Source organism: Xyrauchen texanus, chromosome 6 (assembly GCF_025860055.1).
Source record: "Xyrauchen texanus isolate HMW12.3.18 chromosome 6, RBS_HiC_50CHRs, whole genome shotgun sequence".
Lineage (NCBI taxonomy): Eukaryota > Metazoa > Chordata > Actinopteri > Cypriniformes > Catostomidae > Xyrauchen > Xyrauchen texanus.
Window position 1 is genome coordinate 27745298 of NC_068281.1, and position 19977 is coordinate 27765274.

Genomic DNA, 19977 nt, shown 5'->3' on the forward strand with positions numbered 1-19977 from the left:
TGAATCTTCACTGTTATTGAATCCGTTAATGTGAGCCCACTTTGAACATTCTTCATAACAGATCTATTCGCCACATTTAAGAAAAACAATGTGTTTTATGGGGGCCTTTAGCACTTGCAGCAGGGTTTTTTTTTTTACTCCAAATACTATCCTTTCACTTATTGGAGAGTTATTGAAAAACATTTTATTTAATCATAATGAAAATAAATGAAAAATAAAAAATGACAAATGTTTTGTCTGAAAATAAATGTGATAATTTTCATTAATATTAGATCGCCTCAAAATCAACCTTTAGACATTACACAATGATCTCATGGATCAGGAAAAAATTTAAGTGTACAGTCAGGTTTTAAGGAAAGTACTGGTAGTTTTTGTTGCTGTTAGTATTTTGGGAGAAAATCAAATCAAATGTGCCTTTTACCCCTAGAGGCCTTTCGCCTTTGTACCCTAAACAGCAATCACACAATTGGCATGACTAATAATTTCAACTATCTATTAATATAACTAGTAAATGAGTAAAACTATGTTTGGCAAGTTGATTTGTTAACAACAACAGCAACAACAACTCTTTATCTATAATAAAATGGTGCAAAAATAAGGTATTTTTTATAAGTAATAAGTAATTTACAAAATAAAAAATTTGGTGGTGCAATTTTGAAGAGCACTTCAACATGCGTCTCTCATGTAGCCTACAGTAGCCTACTATACAGTAGACAACGAGCAAAAGAGACGGTTTGGGAAATTAAAATGTGATGTGGCTTGTACAATAGTACATTATTAGTTATTTTAAAGACTGTCCTTTTAATTCCAAAGTGCAATATGTTGTAATTTTCTCTGAATAGCGACTGTGACGGAAAATAACCTGCAGCCATCCTGTCACAGAGGAACGACAGAGGGTAACATCACACCAGAGTGGGTTAACAGCGCGCGCGTCACCGGCGTGCAGTGCACCGCACCGGAAGCGAACGGGCTGGAATGGAAAGTAGTAGATTTGTTGTCAAAACTTTTCATCCGATGTTTTGTTTTCTATATTGAGCCACGTCACTCGCACACAGTGCCATAATGGCACCCCGATATCTGCATCTGTCAAGAGGCTGCAGGAACCTTCTCCGCGCTCTGCTGCCAAATGTCACATCAACAAAAGGTGTTCAAGCGGTAAATGTGCAGTTATGCGTTTCTCTTGATCTTGCTTTGGTCATGGATGCGTTACCCTCTTTATCAAACCAAAACTAATCAAAAAGACACCTTATCATATGTGTCTCATTTCTTCTTCTTTCTCTTCTCTGGGATATATTTAATTGTGAGTTTGTTTGTAAACAAGGGTAGGCTATATCGTCGGCCTGTGAGACATTGCGTTGGGTAACGCTGTCACAGTAGCTTTAGTTATGTCACAGTTATTCATATTAAACCTGTTTAAATAATCACATGCTGTTGCTGGCTCGGCGTTGCTTGTCTAATAGTTCACATTTGTTTAATAATTATGCTTACTAACGTTGTACGGAGTAGAATCTAAATAAATGTATTAATGCTCTTTACCCTGCTCTGTTTAAAACAGCAGTTTTACTTGTTATTAATGGGATAAAGACTGGTTGGTTTGGTCCTTATTGGTGCTTCGCGACTTTGTTTACTTGGAATTTGTTGAAATCAGGAGTTTTATAATTCCTTCTTGGCTAAAATCGACCAATGATATAACGGCCTCAGAACAATTCAGACACTTTCTCATGCATGTTTTCCAGCTGTTCTGATTAGATCTTTTGACCAGCTTTATTTATTTGCTTTTGTAGGCTCAGGGTGTTGGGCAAATTGTCCTAGACAGAAGATCTTTGCTCGCACAGGTCTTGGGCACCTATAGAAGATTAAGCTCCAAACCTCCCAAAGGTGTGAAATCACACTAATAAATAAACCCTATTCAGGCTATCAAAGTTTTGATTGTTGTAGTCATTCATTGGCTCTTCTGCTAATTCCATATGTGCTTGTATTGAAGGATTTGAAAAATACTTTCCAAATAGCAAGAATGGTGGTCCAGAAAATCGTGAGCCTAAGCCATCCAACACAGAAGTCAAAGGTAATGTATCTCATAACCTTAAAAATGAATAACAAGTTCATAAATAACTAAGCAGAGCCATGTTTTATTTAGGATATGCCACGGTAGTCACGACTAGATGTCCAACAGCTGACTAGTGGGGTCGACTACTATTAGGGATGCACCGAAATTTTGGCCACTGAAAATTGCATTTTTTGTTTTGGCCGAAAAAGAAAAAAAGCCGAAAATATGAGCCGATATATATGCCTCCCCGCCCCTAAGTGCTCCGGTTTCTCTGCGCTACCAAGCAAAAGCCGCTGCTCCCTATACTCATACTACGCAGTCTGCGTAGGGCACCAACTCCCTAGGTGGGTAACAGCTTACCCTAGGAGTCTAGAGCACCAGAAAGTCCACCGGGTGCCCTTCCTCGCACGTTATACGTTATTCAAGGACCCGAAAGCAGTTGCGGAACACAGAAGATCGCTTCACGCTCATATTACGCTTCACGCGACAATCCTCTTGACTAGCCTACTGGTATATGAACAAAGATCGCGGACTGCACGCAGGTATTTATCTGCCCCAAGCACCGAGAGAGAGAGAGAGAGAGAGAGAGAGAGAGAGAGAGAGAGAGAGAGAGAGAGAGAGAGAGAGAGAGACACTATTCAGTGCAGCATCTCATGTTCTTGATGAGAAGAGGAACCGTCTCTCCTGCCAGAAAGCTGAGCAACTTTTGTTCTTGAAGAGAAACCTGCCACTTTTACTTAAATAGAAAGCAGTCCAATTTGCTATGTGAAGGCTATTACATTAAAATTGGGTTAGCCCTGCAAAACTTTGTTCTTCACTTGAGGCTACATCTGTCGTTTACAGTTGAGGTTGGTTTTAGTTCTATTACTGTTGTTTTGCACAATAATTTTATATTAAAGTATAAATACGTTTACATTTAACAGAATAGAGGCCCTCAGCCGTTCTGCCTGTTGTTATCATTCAAATGACTGTGTAGCATATTTAAACTTTTTGTATTTGCAAGATGCTAGCCTAGAGCTGCTAAGTTCATTACTTGACTGCTGTTTTGCATATCATTAGAGTTTTCTAGAACGTTACATTTATTGGATAAATTGGTAAAAAAAGAAAGTTTGTGAAATTTGAATGTTAAAGAACTGAATAAAGAATAATATATTTAATATTATGATAATATTTTTTCTGTCCAATTTTGGTGTGTTACTTTCACTTAAAGTGTGATAATTTTATTGATTTGTAGTTTTAATTAATTGAAATGAAATGAAATGAAATTGAAATAAAATGAAATTAAATAGTATAATATTAACACAATTATATGTGCATGTGTGCACATATAATTGTGCACACATTCATATTTTTCATTCATATTTTTAGTGATGGTGTCTTTAATGAAAAGGTAGTGGGCAGGGTGAGTGGGGTCCAGAGTGATTTTACCAGCCTTTTTCCTCACTCTGGAAGTGTATAGTTCTTGAAGGGAGGGCAGGGGGCAACCAATAATCCTCTCAGCAGACCGAACTGTCCTTTGTAGTCTTCTGATGTCTAATTTCGTGGCTGCACCAAACCAGACAGTTACTGAAGTGCAGAGGACAGACTCAATGACCGCTGAGTAGAACTGTTTCAGCAGCACTGGTGGCAGGTTGAATTTCCTCAGTTGGCGAAGGAAGTACAACCTCTGCTGGGCCTTTTTCACAATGGAGTCGATGTGTATCTCCCACTTCAGGTCCTGTGAGATGGTAGTGCCCAGGAACCTGAATGACTCCACTGCTGACACAGTGCTGTTTAGAATGGTGAGGGGGACAATGTTGGGGTGTTCCTCCTAAAGTCCACAATCATCTCCACTGTTTTGAGCGTGTTCAGCTCCAGGTTGTTTTGACTGCACCAGACAGCCAGCCGTTCAACCTCCTTTCTATACGCCAGACTCATCATCATCTCGGATGAGGCCGATGACAGTGGTGTCGTCTGCAAACTTCAGGAGCTTGACAGAGTGGTCCTTGGTGGTGCAGTCATTGGTGTACAGGGAGAAGAGTAGTGGGGAGAGCACACATCCCTGGGGGGCACCAGTGCTGATGGTACAGGTGGTGGAAGTGAATTTTCCCTGCCTCACAAGCTGCTGCCTGTCCGTCAGAAAGCTGGTAATCCACTGACAGGTAGAGGTGGGAACAGGGAGTTGGTTTAACCAACTCCCTGTTTTGCATTTTGAAAATGCAATTCTCAAATTATTTGAGAGACACAACTTCTTGGAGAGCGTTTTTGCGTCGTTATAGCTGTGCTTAAAAGTGAATAATAGTCAGCACAGTAAAACCTTCTGCTAGAAGTTTTGTTTCTTTAATGCTTTTAAGTTTAATCCATTTATGCACTGCTGCTGTTGCAGCCATCAAATGGGTGCATCAACAATACTGTCACTGTTGGATGTTAAATCCTCTACTTGCTGATTCTGTCTTACACTGCTTAAATAAATACAGTAGTTGCAGTAAAAAAAGGTTAAAACTGATTGATGCAGTGAACATGAAGTGTACCCACATCATTATCTTGCAGATCTGCACATGTGAATGCACAGCGAAGATCACCCTGAGACCCCTATGTGCTCTGGTTACACTGAAGTGCGTCATTTTGTGTTCAGGATGCGCATAAGTGGTTTTGTACAGCTCTGCATTGGAGCCTTTCTAATTTCTTACAGCTCTTACCTTGATAGTTTTCTGCAATAAGATGTAACAGCTATTTAGCCCATTTATTTGTTGAATATCTGTCAGATACCATGTTGAAGTGCTGCACTTAGCGTCTTTATATCTCTCTGAAACATGTCTGATGTCATGTGCCCATAACTGAGCCTAATGATATATTATTATCCTCAACACAAACTAGTCGATTATGAAAATATTTAGTTTTGCACATCCCTAGTTTTATTCTGTGTTGGACATTTATGTGGTGCCATTTTATATGTTCACCTGTTTTCTGTATTTGTTTTAACTCAGAGGCCATACCAACCAATGATCAGAAGGCCACTGGTGGAGGAGGAAGTGGAGGAGGAGGAAAAAGAGGGGGGAGGAAGGATGAATCCACCTGGTACAGCCGTCTCCAAAAGGTTAAACTCTAATTATTATCAGTCTTACAGATTATTATTAATTATTATAGAGGTTTCTACTACTTTTTTTAACTGAAAATGTGTATGAAAAATAATTATAGTACTACTTCTAAGTTTATTTTACGTACTAAAGTTATGATAATCTGTACATTTATTTTAGTTTAAAAAGAATCAGTGATTTCACTTTGAATCAACTTAAAGGGATGGTTCACCCAAAAATGATTTTTTTTGTCATCATTTACTCACCTTCATGTTATTCCAAACCCATATGACTTTCTTCTGTAAAACAAAAAACGAGATATTAGGCAGAATGCGAGCCTTTAAACAGTTTTGAAAAGAGAAATTTTAAAACCAATAGAGCGCAACAGTCTGGTTCCCCAAGTAAAAATCCCATTAATTTATCCCATAGATAAAGTGATTTTGAACAATAATTTATAAACCTTTAGATGCAGACCTACCATAAGCTCTGAGATTGTTCATCAATGGTATATGCTTCCGTTGAAGCCATCTGTCTGCGTTATCTCAACTTCATTGTTTTAAAGTCGTGTTTGAAAGTGGAATTCATGTTAACAAACAACTACCCATGGTTCAGTAGAGAAAGCTTCACCTATTAGAGAACCACTGAAGCCCGCAAAACATGACTCAGAGCTACAGCTCACTCCCATGACTCACTGTGAATGACGTTATGGAGTCAGTGTCTTTTCAACCTTAAACTACTTATCTGTTTGTACATATTAGAATATTTTGCAATAAACATAATATATATTGTTTCTATACATATATAAAACTCTTGATTTTAGGTTGTTGACTATATTCCCATAATTTTTTTATTCAATTACATCATTCGCAATGCTTCATGGGATTGTAGTCCATACCCACATGAAAGATGGTAATCCTTGTACCTTTTGTCTTTTTGTCTGATTTTCAAATACTTTTTTGCCTTTAAAAAAAAAATGTTTTTGTGAAGTTGTGAGTTACCTCAGAGCTGGTTGGTTTGGTTCATGGCTTACAACTCTTGTATGAAGGATATGGAATGAATGAATGGGGAAAATGCTTCCGGAACCCTGAGGGTTGAATAAGTAGGCGGGCACTGTTGTGCTCTATTGGGCTTCTTTGAATACCTTTCCTTGTAAATTGCATTTACTGTGTGCTGGATCAGCTTAAAGAAGAAAGTGGAATTAACAGAAAAACAACAAACTTAATAACAATTCAAACATTTTGAGGTCTAGATATTAAGATCATTACATTTTGCCTCATTTGAAACATTTAACAAAATATATGTGCTTCCAAATAATTTTTCTCTCTGTCACTCTCATGCAGGGTGACGTTCCGTGGGATGACAAAGAGTTTCGTATGTATTTCCTATGTGGAGTGGCCTTCTGCACAGCTGTCACATATAATTTTTTCTTCCGAGATGGAGGAAGAGAGGTGACCTGGAAAGACTTTGTAAATGGGTACCTAGCTAAAGGAGTGGTATGTATTTAGTTAAAATAAATCAATATTAAATCAGTGTTTAGATCACCAATTAATCAACTTTGTTCGATATTTTTGTTTTTGCCAATTTCACTTGAACTTTGACCCATGAATTCATATTTTGTATCTTTTGTAGGTTGATAGGTTGGAGGTCGTAAACAAGCGATACGTAAAAGTAATTTTTACTCCTGGTAAAACTCCAGTTGATGGGGTGAGTTCTTGTTTTCTGTAGCAGCATTCTACACAGTCATGTTTATTCGCATTATATAGTCATTAGTCAAAAAAGCAATGTCAGAAATGATCATATTGAAAAGATTTAAACCATTTAATAATATTATCCATTAAACATCATAAACAGTCGACATGGCATATCGATATATTTCTCTTCTAAAGGTTACACAAAATAAAGACACAGTGAACTGGACATAGATTTCCTAATATAATGTCAAATCATCTCTTCAAACAGCAATATGTCTGGTTCAACATTGGCAGCGTGGACACATTTGAGCGAAACCTGGAGACTGCCCAGTTAGAGCTGGGTATTGAAGGAGAGAACAGACTGCCAGTTGTCTATTCCACTGAGAGTGATGGGTGAGATATTGAGTTAAAATTGCAATTACACATTTAGTGTAAAGGGGATGTGTGTAATTTTTCCTGTTAAAATACTTTCTCTTCTCTCATTTTAACATACAGAGACAAATATAAGAGTAATATTCAGAGGTTGATTGTAAACACTTGCTGGCTCTGTTGTATTTTCAAAACATTGCTTTTTGTTTGATTATCCTGACCAGCCAAACATAGTAATACTTGCTCAACTAATGGCGTGAGTTTGGGGTGGGACTATCTGTTTATCCAATCATTGGAAGATGGGGGGTTTATACTGGTTTGATAATCGAAAACTCAACTTTAATTTTAAAATTCTGTTAGCTGATACAATTGGCACAGAAATGACCCACTTCACCTTAAAATTTTGTGCAAGTTTCAAAATATAATATCCCTAGAGAGATCCTGTCTACAATTTTATTCTCCTTTCATTTTCAGGTCGTTCCTCCTTAGCATGTTGCCCACAGTACTGATCATTGGGTTCTTGCTGTTCATGCTGAGAAGAGGGCCAGCTGGGGCAGGGAGGCCAGGGAGGGGCATGGGTGGGCTCTTCAGTGTCAGTGAAACCACCGCCAAAGTGCTACGAGATGAGATTGACGTCAAGTTCAAGGATGTTGCAGGCTGTGAGGAGGCGAAGTTGGAGATCATGGAGTTTGTTAACTTTCTTAAGAACCCAAAGCAGTACCAGGATTTGGGTGCCAAGATTCCAAAGGTATTACATTGCTTTTCTGATTGAGCATAACATTGCATAAACTGGCTTATAATGTGAGAAAATAGCAGTATTGAATGTTAACCCTGACTTCAACAAAACGTTTTTGCTATTTAGGGGGCTATTCTGACAGGACCCCCAGGTACAGGAAAGACTTTACTAGCCAAGGCCACTGCAGGGGAGGCCAACGTCCCCTTCATCACTGTCAATGGTTCAGAATTCTTAGAGATGTTTGTCGGAGTCGGGCCAGCCAGGGTAGGTAAACTGTTCGCATCATAATGTTAGCTAAGCAAACTTTACATTACAGTCTGACTAAAATATTACCTTTTTGGGTAGGTTCGGGATCTCTTTGTTTTAGCCCGGAAGAATGCCCCATGCATTCTCTTCATAGATGAGATCGATGCAGTAGGGCGAAAGAGAGGCAGGGGCAACTTTGGTGGGCAGAGTGAACAAGAGAACACACTCAACCAGTTACTAGTCGAGATGGATGGTTTGTATCTTACAAAGTATCAATGATTAATTGACACTTTGATTATGGATGTTCTTGTATGTTATATTTTGTTAGAGTTATAGTCCAGAAACTCTTTCTTTGAGCATTATTATTGCTCCCAAACTGTCTTTATATCTCTTTGTTAGGATCTTAGCAACGTTTGTTATGTTAGTCAACAACAGATCATTAAAACGGATGTGGTGTAAACGTTTTTCTCCCTTGTAGGATTTAACACTGCTACCAATGTTGTGGTGCTAGCAGGCACAAACAGACCAGACATTCTAGATCCAGCTTTGATGAGGCCTGGCCGGTTTGATAGACAGATATACATTGGTAAATGGTTTTATCATAAATTGTATCATTCTGAATTTGAAAATGTTTCATTAGTATATTATAGATTTTGTATATTATCCTCTGAAATTTGGAGAACTTTAAAGGTGCACTCTGTAACTTTTGTTCATGTCATCTTGAACTTAGTGACAACTAGTGGTGTGGATGCAGAATCATTTAAAATAAATAGTTTTCAGTTACTGTTGCCATTGTAGAAATTCACTATTCACAATCAGCTATGATTAATTGAATCCAAGAGTGAAAGTTTCTAAAAACAAGACGGTTACTGAGATTAAGCAAGTAGTATTCAGCTGGTCATGTGATTTTTAAAATGGCATCCCCCATGAGGGCTCCCCTGCCCCATGTAGAATAAATCAGCTTTTATAAGGTTACTGATATGACTAGTCCTCATCTCATGTGAGTGGTCAAACAGTCGACCAATATTTGTGGTCAATATTTTATTCATATGTTTCAAAATAAAATGTATTTCTTTAAAAAATGTTTAATGGGGAATAAATTCCTGTGCACCTGACTCGTATTAAAAGCCAGTTTTCGTTTTTTGGAGGAAAACATTACCCTCAAACAAAAATAATTCATTATAATTAAGTATATTGTTGTACAATGCACAATAATTTCAGGGCCACCAGATATCAAAGGTAGAGCCTCTATATTCAAAGTACATTTGAGACCACTGAAGCTGGATACAGAGTTGGACAAAGAAGCTCTGGCAAGGAAAATGGCTGCCCTAACACCTGGTTTTTCAGGCAAGCAAAGCGTTATTTTTAAGAACTAGGGCTTCAAAAGTGGTTTATGAGATTTAAACTGAAATTCACAACTTGCTGATGTTTCACTAACAGGTGCGGACATTGCTAATGTGTGCAACGAGGCTGCGCTTATTGCAGCCCGCTATCTTTCCGATGCCATCGACCAAAAACACTTTGAGCAAGCTATCGAACGAGTAATTGGAGGTAGGTCAAATGACAAATATGCCATTTCAAAATCTCACTTAAATGGGTAGTTCCATTGAACACATAAGGAGATGTAAGGCAGAATGTTAGCTTCAGTCACCATTCACTTCCATTGTTGGAAAAAAAGATGCAATGAAAGTGAATGGTGACTGAGGCTAACACCCTGCCTAACATCTCCTTTTGTGTTCAATGGAAATATATATATATATATATATATATATATATATATATATATATATATATATATATTTGTTCATTTTTGTGTGAACTACCCCTTTAAAGTTTTTGTGTTAAATGTGTTCAAAGCAAACTGTGTTATTTATATATTGGAGCACATGCATAGTTTCAGTGTGAAAGCAAAACAAAGATATTTACAAGTTCCCTGCATGTCTAGGTCTTGAGAAGAAGACTCAGGTGCTGCAGCCCGAGGAGAAAAAGACAGTGGCTTACCATGAGGCTGGTCATGCTGTAGCTGGCTGGTTCCTTGAGCATGCTGACCCCCTGCTTAAAGTAAAACTCTCGCTCATCTTGACTTTAATAAATTCTTATATCTTTCTGCACTAGTGCTTAGTGTAAATTGCTGTGCTTTTTTTCCACCTCTCAGTGTACTCAGCCATTCATTGGTGATTTCAGGTGTCCATCATCCCACGTGGGAAGGGATTGGGCTATGCCCAGTATTTGCCTAAAGAGCAGTATCTATACACCAAGGAGCAACTGTTGGACAGGATGTGTATGATGCTGGGTGGGCGTGTCTCAGAGGAGATCTTTTTTGGCCGTATTACCACTGGGGCTCAGGATGACTTGAAGAAGGTGACACAGAGTGCCTATGCACAGGTGGGTTACACATTAGTCTAACTTGATTTGTTTGGAAAGTATTACTGGTTGTATACGCATATAGTACCTGGATGATTTCTGACTCTTTGATTAGCGATTATGATTAATTGATAGTGTTAAATCACTTTACGGCAGGAGTTGCCAAACTTTTCTGACCTAGGAATCCCACACCCAGACTCTGTCAACCCAGGGACCCTGTACTATACTTTCAATGGACTTTCATGGACCCCATGTTGAAAAAACTGGCCTTAGAGAAATAATTTGTTACTATTCTGATTGCAGATCATGCAGTTTGGCATGAATGAAAAGGTGGGGCAGGTATCCTTTGACCTGCCGCGGCAAGGAGAGATGGTTCTGGAAAAACCCTACAGTGAAGCCACAGCACTCCTCATCGACACAGAGGTCCGGAATCTCATCACCTCAGCTTATGATCGTACAAAGCAGCTGCTGTCTGAGAAGAAGGCTGATGTGGAGAAGGTAAGGCAGGACAGTGAATTACTGAGCAGGATCAATGACTGAGTTGTTCCATTATGCCCATAAGTACAGTTTAAGATACATTATACATTATATTGATTTGTTCAACACTTGGGATGGGAATCGTAAGGAGCTTAATACTTATGTTTCTTATTCCTCTCCCCAATAAATGGTTCTAACTAACTATTAAACAAAAAAATAATACTATTATTGGTTATATATTTTAGTTTTTGTATTATTATTATTATTCAAGTATCATTACTTTCTTTCTTCTGCTGAACATAAATTAATATGTTTAGAAGAATATCTCGGCTTTGTAGGTTGTCATAATGCAAGTAAATGGGTGCCAACATTTTGGAGCTCCAAAATGCACATAAAAGTGACCCATAAGACTCCAGTGGTTAAATCAATATCTTCAGAAGTGATATGATAAGTGTGGGTGAGAAAAAGATCAATATTAAAGTCCTTTTTTGCTATATTAGTAAAAATAATTTAAATATTGATCGGTTTCTCACCCACACCCAGGGTTGGGAGGGTTACTTTTGAAATGTATTGATCTACAGATTAAAGAATACATGCTGTAAAATGTCGTTTGTAATGTATTCTGTTAGATAACTCAAGGTCAGTAAAAAAGCATAAAGCTGACAATTTACACAAGGTTTATTTCTATTTCTTTTGCTCCAAACTTCAAACATAGTTCTCTGTCTGCTTGTATGAATGTAATACATCATAAGAAAGTGTTTCACTGCTGTTCAAATGCACTTTGTATCACATCATTTATATGTATAAATGTTTTCCATCTGAAAAGACAAAAAATGTTATGAAACAAATGTCAATACAATGTAATCTCTTCAGTAATCAAAATACTTCTTGAATGTAACTGTATTCTAATTATCAATGATTTAAATTGTAACTGTAGTGGAATACAGTTACTTATATTTTGTGTTTTAAATATGTAATCCCGTTACATGTATTCCGTTTATTCCCAACACTGCCCACACCTATTATATTGCTTTTAAAGATATGGAGTTAAACACTGGGGTCATATGGATCACTTTTTCAGAGCTGTGAAAAAGTATTTTCCCCCTTCCTGATTTCTTCTATTTTTGTGTATTTTTCATACTAAATTGTTTTATATCTTCAAATGAGATATAACATAAAACAAAGGTAACCTGAGTAAACACAAAATACAGTTCTAAAAATATTTTTTTTTTATTGAAGCAAAAAAGTTATCCAACACCTATATCACCCATGTGAAAAACTAACTTTCCCCTTAAACTTAATAGCTGGTTGTTCCACCTTTTAGCAGCAACAACTGTAATCAAATGCTTCCGATAACTGGTGATCAGTCTCACAATGCTGTGGTGGAATGTTGGCCCACTCTTCTTTGAGGAACTGCTTTAGTTCAAACATAGGTTTTTCGAGCATAAACTACCCATTTATGGTCCTGCCACAGCATCTCAATCGGGTTCAAGTCAGGACTTTGACTAGGCCACTCCAAAACTTTAATTATGCTTCTTTTGAGCCATTCAGAGGTGAACTTACTCCTTTGCTTTTGGATCATTGTCTTGATGCATTATGCAGTTTCGCTTGAGCTTCGACTCAAGGTGACCGGATGTTTTCCTTTAGGCACACCTTCAGGGTGCAAAGACTTTTGTGTGATTTTGTTTTTATTGATTTATCCTCAGCTTTTTATTGTATCCAGCCTCATATTTTAGCAGAAATGCTAGAGAGCATCCACAAAATTAATCCTGGCCTGATACGTTGTAGTGATGGGCATTTCGGCTCTTTTCAGCTCGTTGTATTTTTTCAAGTCAAACAGTTTGCGATAATTTGACTATAGTTTCTTTTAAAACAATTCTAATTAAATTATTAAATGAAATCATACTCTACCTTCACCACAATTAATTTAAAAATGCATTGGTTTGTTATGAAAAAGAATGCTATTAAACGTTTTATTGCATATAAATCTAACAATTCAAAATTAATACAATCTGAACAGCATAATAGAATATTGCACCAAAGATATAAAATATCAAAGACAAATAAATAACAATTTGCAAAAATGCAGCATCCCACAAATTGAAATAAATGTAAAAAAGGATACTATTACACGTGCATTTAAAGTATAACTTTTTTATTGTATAAAAACAAAGTGCATATAAATGTAATAATTCAAAACGAATACAATCTGAACAACATAATAAGTTGGCTCCGCCCTGCCTCACGCATCTTTGGTTCATTGGTTGACACTGCTTGTCTGATTGATAGGAACATCAGGTTGGGGCTGTTAGTCTGAGCAGACCTATCAGAACGAATGAGGATGAGCTTGAGCATTTAGGCCTATATTATTTAATTCATTTTTTTCGTTCTTTGAATTAGTTAATTCTATTAATTAAATCTTTTGATTATTCATATCTTAATTTTTTTAAATATTTTTATAAATAGATTCGGCTCTACAGATATGCGAGCCAGCTCCCAGTGTTCACCTACAAGAGCCGGTTCTTAGAGCTGACTTGTTCGTGAAAGTCCCATCACGAATATGCTGGATGATGAATTTCTTTTCTGGAAGGTTGCTACGTGCAAAGTTTAATGCTGTCTTCAGATGTTCTTTTCTCCTCCACTGGATCAGCCCAGGGGTGCGTCCTCTCACCTCTTTTATTTATGCTGTACACTAACGAGTGCCAAAGACAATATGTGAGGCGTCATATTATTAAGTTTGCTGATGATTCTGTGATCGTGTCTCTCAGCAGTGATGACCCTGATCGTGGCTCTGTTGTGGGAGAATTCACAGATTGGTGTAAGTCATCCTTTTTGGACATTAATGTGTCTAAAACGAAATTGATGACAATAGATTTTAGGAAGAATCCTACTGTCATATCTCCTGTAGCAGTATAAATATCTTGGTACTGAATTTGATGACAAGCTCACCTTTGAGTTTCAGGTGTATGCTGTGTGTAGAAAAGCCCATCAGCCTATGTACATTTATCGTAAGCTTCAAAGTTTTAATGTTGATTATACCTTTATGAAAATGATTTATTCCTGTTTTATTGAATCTGTTCTTACATATTCCTTTGTCAGCTGCTACGGGTCACTTAACCTAAAAAATAGAAACAGATTGCAGAGTATCGCCAAAGTGTGCAGCAAAATTGCAGGCACAACCTTGAATTACTTAACTCCTCTGTACAAGGTCAGGACCTTAAAGAAGGCCCAGTCAGTCCTGGCTAATCCTAGCCACCCCCTGTCCAAGGAGTTTCTTCCGTCTGGCCGCAGATATAATCAGTCAACATGTAGGACAATAGACTTAAGAACTCATTTGTCCTGGGTACATTGGCTTATTAAATAATTCAGTGTGATTTAAAAAAAATTTATGTTGTATTTATTGTCCATTTATTATTGTTCGTCTGATGGTTGTGTGTTTACTGCTGACTGTACAATAAATTGCCCCTCGGGGATAATAAAGATATCATTGATCTTGACACAGGCCCAGTTGGTATTGGATAACTTTTTTTGCTTTAATAAATAACATTATAATTTAAAAACTGTATTTTGTGTTTACTTAGATTGCCTTTGTTTTATGTTAAACTTTGTTTGTTTGAATTTTTGAAACAATTTAGAATGATATATATATACACAAAAAACAGAAGAAATCAGGGTGGGGGCAAATACTTTTTCACCTGCACTCTATGTGTCTTAATGTGATTTTTGGAGCTATAAAAGTCTGATCACCATTCACTTACATTGTATGGAGCAACAGACCTGAGATATTTTTCTAAAAATCTTTGTGTTCAGAAGAAAGTAAGTCATACACATCTGGGATGGCATGTGGGCGAGTAAATGATGAGAAGTTTCCTTTTTGGGAGAACTATTGCTTTATGCCTTGCAAGCTTTAAATACAAATATCACTGTAACAGTTCTCTCATTTTGAGTTGGACATGACAAAAGGTATGACTTCAGTGTATGTTAAGAGACCAATTCAGTTAATCAGAAGAGTGAGTTTTTGACCGATTCAGACCAATTTAATTGGAGGCTGAATTTTGAATCTTTAGCTTGAAAAATGTAAAGCACCACTAACAAGAGTCATTCATTCACAAGTCAGACAATACTATTGCGCAGTATGTTTCATGTTACACGTGACTAGCACAATGCAATGCGCTTGTCTATTTACTGACTTGCTTCACAGTGCCCAATCTTTAACTTTCATCACGTTAACTTAAGGCAGGCTCAAAACTCGTATAAAAATATATACTTGCTTCACTGCAAGACACTATCAGATTGTTTTAGAACAGTTAACAGAATCAAACTTTGAACTTTCAAATATCTTGAAAAACATTTTGTTCCAGTACTTTTTTTAAGATTAAAATTTTTAATAAAATGTTTCTGAATCTTTTTAATAAATCATGTTAAAGGAATAGTTCACAGAAAAACTTTTTTTTCAGTTAACGTCTTCTGAAGCAAATCTATAATATTTTTTTTTTTTTTATCATTGCTTCTGGCTAGCACTGGGGTGCTGTTTGAAATGAACTAACTCACGCTTGATATTCATTCCTCTATTGTATACAAAGTGCACACTTCCGACTTCTTGTGTGAATGTGCCATAGTGCTTAAGTCACTGATGCGTCGACTGCTTTTTTTTTTTTTAAGTTAAAGTTTTAATTTTCGATTTGCTTCAGAAGACATTAACTGATCGACTGGAGTCGTGTGTATTACTTTCATACTGCCTAAATATGCCTTTTAGACCATCAAATAGCCAGCAGCCTGATGGCATCCATTTAATTACAATATAAGAACCTACAGATCTTTGACATTGTTCAAAAAAATCTTAATTTATTTTCTGCTGAAGAAAGACAGTTATACACATCTAGGATGACATCAGGGTAAGTGAATAATGAGATCACTTTCATTTTTGGGTGAACTACATTATTCCTTTGAGTAAACAACTCTGATGTGTGTCTTTCCAATAACTGCTCTCTGTTCTCCACTAGGTGGCACTGCGTCTACTGGAGAAGGAGGTGCTAGATAAGAACGATATGGTGGAGCTGCTGGGCCAAAGGCCGTTTGCTGAGAAATCTACTTATGAAGAGTTTGTGGAGGGAACGGGGAGCATGGATGAGGACACATCACTGCCGGAGGGTCTGAAGGACTGGAACAAAGAGCGCAGCAATGAGAAGGAGGAGAGCACAGAGGAACAGATGGCTCGACAGATCACTGGTGGTATGCCCTTCTAAGGACACCTTTTTCACAATGGCCTCTGAGGGGCCCTGGAGGGTCAGAGCACATCTTTATAAGATGAGAAAATACTGTAAATGATGCCCAAGTCAGGCAGACAATCATTAAGCCAAGTCTCTGTTCTTCAGGACAGTCCTGATTGGAGGGCTCTTGCTCAGTTGAAAACTTTGGGCTTGTTTTGTGAAATTGCAAGGTTCTCCGTTGATTGGTCAAAAGGGTGTTTATGAAATATAAACTATTTAAAATATTGTATTAGCTGAAGATTATTATTTTCAGCAAAGCTCCCTGAAAGTATAAGAAAATGATCAAAAAGTCTTCTGTTGAAGGTGAAGTGTATTTATGTGACACATCAGTGCTTTATGTGCCAAGAAACAATATCTTTCTTGTTATTTCAGTTTTACCTATCAATGACCAAGAAGACACACAAATAGGCAATTTATTGTAAAAACATTAGGTTTAACATAAAATTTGAGTGTAAACCTGTACAATCTATGATTAGTCTATCACACGCACAGATTGTGTTCACTCTTCCTGTAAATTCGATTTCCATTTAAAAAAAAGTACACTGCAGTGACTGCCACAATTGTGTGACCTTTTGCAAGGGGACTTCTTGCTCACTAGCTATTTGAAAGACTGAAATATACCATCATGAATGTTGTGGACCGTGCACAAGGTCACCCTTGTTAACTGACATATTATCTTCTCTCAATACATTTGCATTGTCATGTCACTGTCATCATCCTTTGATTTCCATGTTGTTTTTTATCACGTGTCTTCCTGAGTAAAGGGCCATGTGTTTTTTCAATGAAGTTTGTCTGGATCATTTATGGCCCAGGCAGCTGCTGACAGCTCTCCATAGACCAGCTCTTAACCTGGCGGATTAAACTGTAGCTTGATTATACATTTAGTTATTTATTCTACAGAAATCGATTTGGTAATGACGTACACAAATCCAGCAGCAGGCAGTAGTTCATCAAGTTAATGCTAATTGAGGTGTGTGATTTTGAAGGTATGTAAATTAATATTTATTCTGCAATACAAAAGCTTTTATTGTGTCAAATCCGTCAAGCATTGGGGTTATAAACAGAACATATCGATTTAAACGTCCTTTTGTGACTTCAGCAGATTTTGCTTGATATCGCATGTAAATGTGTATCTTGTTCTGTGAAGGTTTGGAACGTGTGATAAAACCTAAATAAATAAATGAACAGAAATGTCAGATTGATTCTTTTAGTTCTCGATACCCCTATAAGAGGTTCTATAGACAATTTGGTTATTTACTCATCCTCATGTTGTTCCAAACCGTATTACTTTTTTTCTTATATGTAACATAAAAAGCGGAATTGCACCATTCACTTACATTGTATGGATTAAATAAAAGTGAATGGTGACTGAGACTAACATCTCTTGTGCTCCACTGAAGAAATTCATACAGGTCTGAAACAACAAGAGGGTGAATAAATGATGACAAAATTTGTATTTTTTTGGGTGAACTATTCCTTTAAAGGAATATATATTTTAATTCCCAAATTAAAATTCTCATTATTTACTCACCCTCGCACCATCCCAGATATGTTTGACTCTCTTTCTTCTGCTGAACACAATTGAAGATTATTAGAAGAATATTTCAGCTCTGTCGGTCCATACAATACAACTGAATTGTAATCAGATTTCTGAAGGTCAAAAAAGCACATAAAGGCAGAATAAAAGTGTTTAAATCCATGTCTTAAGTTGCGAAATGTTAGGTATGGGTTAGAAACAGATCAAAATGTAGATCCTTTTTTACAAAAAATGTCCACTTTCATCAGATCTCCTATGCATGTTCACAAGAGGACAGAGTCCTACTGGGCAGGGAGAAAAAAAAAAACGAGGATAAATGAAACGAAAAGAATAAATCCATCACATTTCCGCAACAGCCCAGTAGGTGGTAATACGCACAAAGAATACAAATCGGCAAGGATAGGATGGCTTTAAAGTGGAAATGTATAGTAATGGTGTGAGTGGTGGTGGCGTAGTGGGCTAATGCACATAACTGGTAATCAGAAGGTTGCGGGTTCAATTCCCACAGCCACCACCATTGTGTCCTTGAGCAAGGCATTTAAATCCAGGTTGCTCCGGGGGGATTGTACCTGTAATAAGTGCACTGTAAGTCGCTTTGGATAAAAGCGTCTGCCAAATGCATAAATGTAAATCTAGTAAAAAGGACTTAAATATTGATCTTTTTTTTTTTTTTTTTACCCACACCTAACATATTGCAACTGAAGACATGGATTTTAACACTGGAGTCACATGGATTACTTTATGCTTGCTTTTATGTGCTTTTTGGAGCTTTAAAATTCAGGTCACCATTTCCTTGCAAATAATGAACCAACTTACCTGAGATGTTTTTCTAAAATTATTTTTTGTCTTCTGTAGAAGAATGAAAGTCATACACATCTGGGATGGCATGAGGGCGAGTAAATGATGAGAGAATTATAATTTTTTGGTGAACAATCCCTTTAAAAATATATTATATTCTCTTTGTTTTCATCTGTTGCTGAAACAAATATGGATGTTTTTCTGTAGCAGTGTCCCCATGGGAATTTGGTAACTTGCTAAAAACAAAATACTAAATCACAGGCTTTAAATTGTATTCACACGAGCGTTCGTGATGAGTGTTAATGATGATCGTTCAAAAATACACTGCAACCCACTTCAATGGCGTAATGATTGCTGGAGTGCTCCAAATAAACAGAAGAATGAATCAGCCGCTCGCCTGCCCAGAGGATGGAGGATGTGCATTTAGAATAGGCAAATATGAAGAGGCTTCCCTCACTGTCTCTTCTGATTCAGCACAAAATACAATTGTTCTCAAAAATGTGACATCACCTGCATAGATTACCAGATCACCTCAGCTTGAAAAGTTCAGCCTATGGAAGTCAAAGGAGCATTTGCTTCATTATTGTATAAGACATTTTTCTTTGTATATCTGTGAGGGGCTAGCTGGATGATACCAGACTATTTGCACTATTTTCAATGGAATAAATAGACCCCACCTGTGCCACTTCCTGTCCAAGTAGGATCAGCTTTCTTGAAGTTGAAAGTTTAAGTGTGTAATTTTTTTCATGTTAAAATAGTAATCCATTAGTAGACTAATTCAACTAAAAGGGATAGTTGGTAGCTTGGTGGCTCTATCAAAACATTGTTTGAGCATCCTGGCCAGTTCTATGGTTAAACCAATGGCGTGGGTTTGGGGTGTGACTACCTGTTTGGATGACCAATGGTACACAGGCGATGTGTGCAGGAAACCTTTTTGAAAACAATCATTATTTTATGATTCTGTTTAGTGTTTTCAGTGGCACAGAAATTACATTCTTCAGGTTTAAGCTTAGAGGATGCATTTTTTAGGTGTTTTTTCCAAGATTATAGGTGCTGAGCTGCATGTGCTAACCCTGTACAATTTGTATTATCAGTTCGCTTAGTGTAATAAGTTCCCAAGGACTTCAGGAAGTTTGTGGAAAATTGACTGTTACTCATTTTGTTCTTGGCAGAGAAGAACTCAGGACACGTGTAAGAACGTGATTACTTGAAGAGATGCAGAGGCAGTTGGCAGGGAACGTTGCAAGCATGACTTGAGGTGATTCATTTGTGATGATCAGAGTCTGGTGGAGCAGGTAGAGTGATGGAAAGAAAGAGCGAGGGATCCCGCCTACCTACAATAGTGTCACTCAGCAAGCCCTGACTCATAGAGAAGTGTACTCTAGT

At 37.3% G+C, this 19977-nt stretch overlaps 1 protein-coding gene across 2 annotated transcripts; it reads left to right on the plus strand.

Moving 5' to 3' along the window:
- Positions 1-957: 957 nt before the first annotated feature.
- LOC127644950 (AFG3-like protein 2) lies at positions 958-17440 on the plus strand. 2 transcript variants are annotated; one of them, XM_052128408.1, is made up of 17 exons: positions 958-1155; positions 1785-1878; positions 1985-2065; positions 5014-5123; positions 6444-6596; positions 6733-6807; positions 7063-7187; positions 7638-7911; positions 8026-8163; positions 8245-8398; positions 8624-8731; positions 9367-9492; positions 9586-9696; positions 10091-10206; positions 10330-10530; positions 10813-11007; positions 15990-17440. In XM_052128408.1, exons 1-17 carry the CDS (start codon positions 1063-1065, stop codon positions 16230-16232), a joined length of 2397 nt encoding a protein of 798 aa, XP_051984368.1. In that variant the 5' UTR covers positions 958-1062; the 3' UTR covers positions 16233-17440. The 2 variants fall into 2 exon arrangements, with proteins under 2 accessions (XP_051984368.1, XP_051984369.1); XM_052128409.1 differs by having other exon boundaries at positions 984-1144.
- Positions 17441-19977: the final 2537 nt, after the last annotated feature.

Bases quoted from the DNA above. Each gene is read 5' to 3' on its own strand.
- LOC127644950 (XM_052128408.1), top strand. From the start codon at position 1,063: ATGGCACCCCGATATCTGCATCTGTCAAGAGGCTGCAGGAACCTTCTC. The intron at 5,124-6,443 runs GTTAAACTCTAA...ACTCTCATGCAG, and splicing joins GGTACAGCCGTCTCCAAAAG to GGTGACGTTCCGTGGGATGA. The intron at 10,207-10,329 runs GTAAAACTCTCG...TGGTGATTTCAG, and splicing joins ATGCTGACCCCCTGCTTAAA to GTGTCCATCATCCCACGTGG.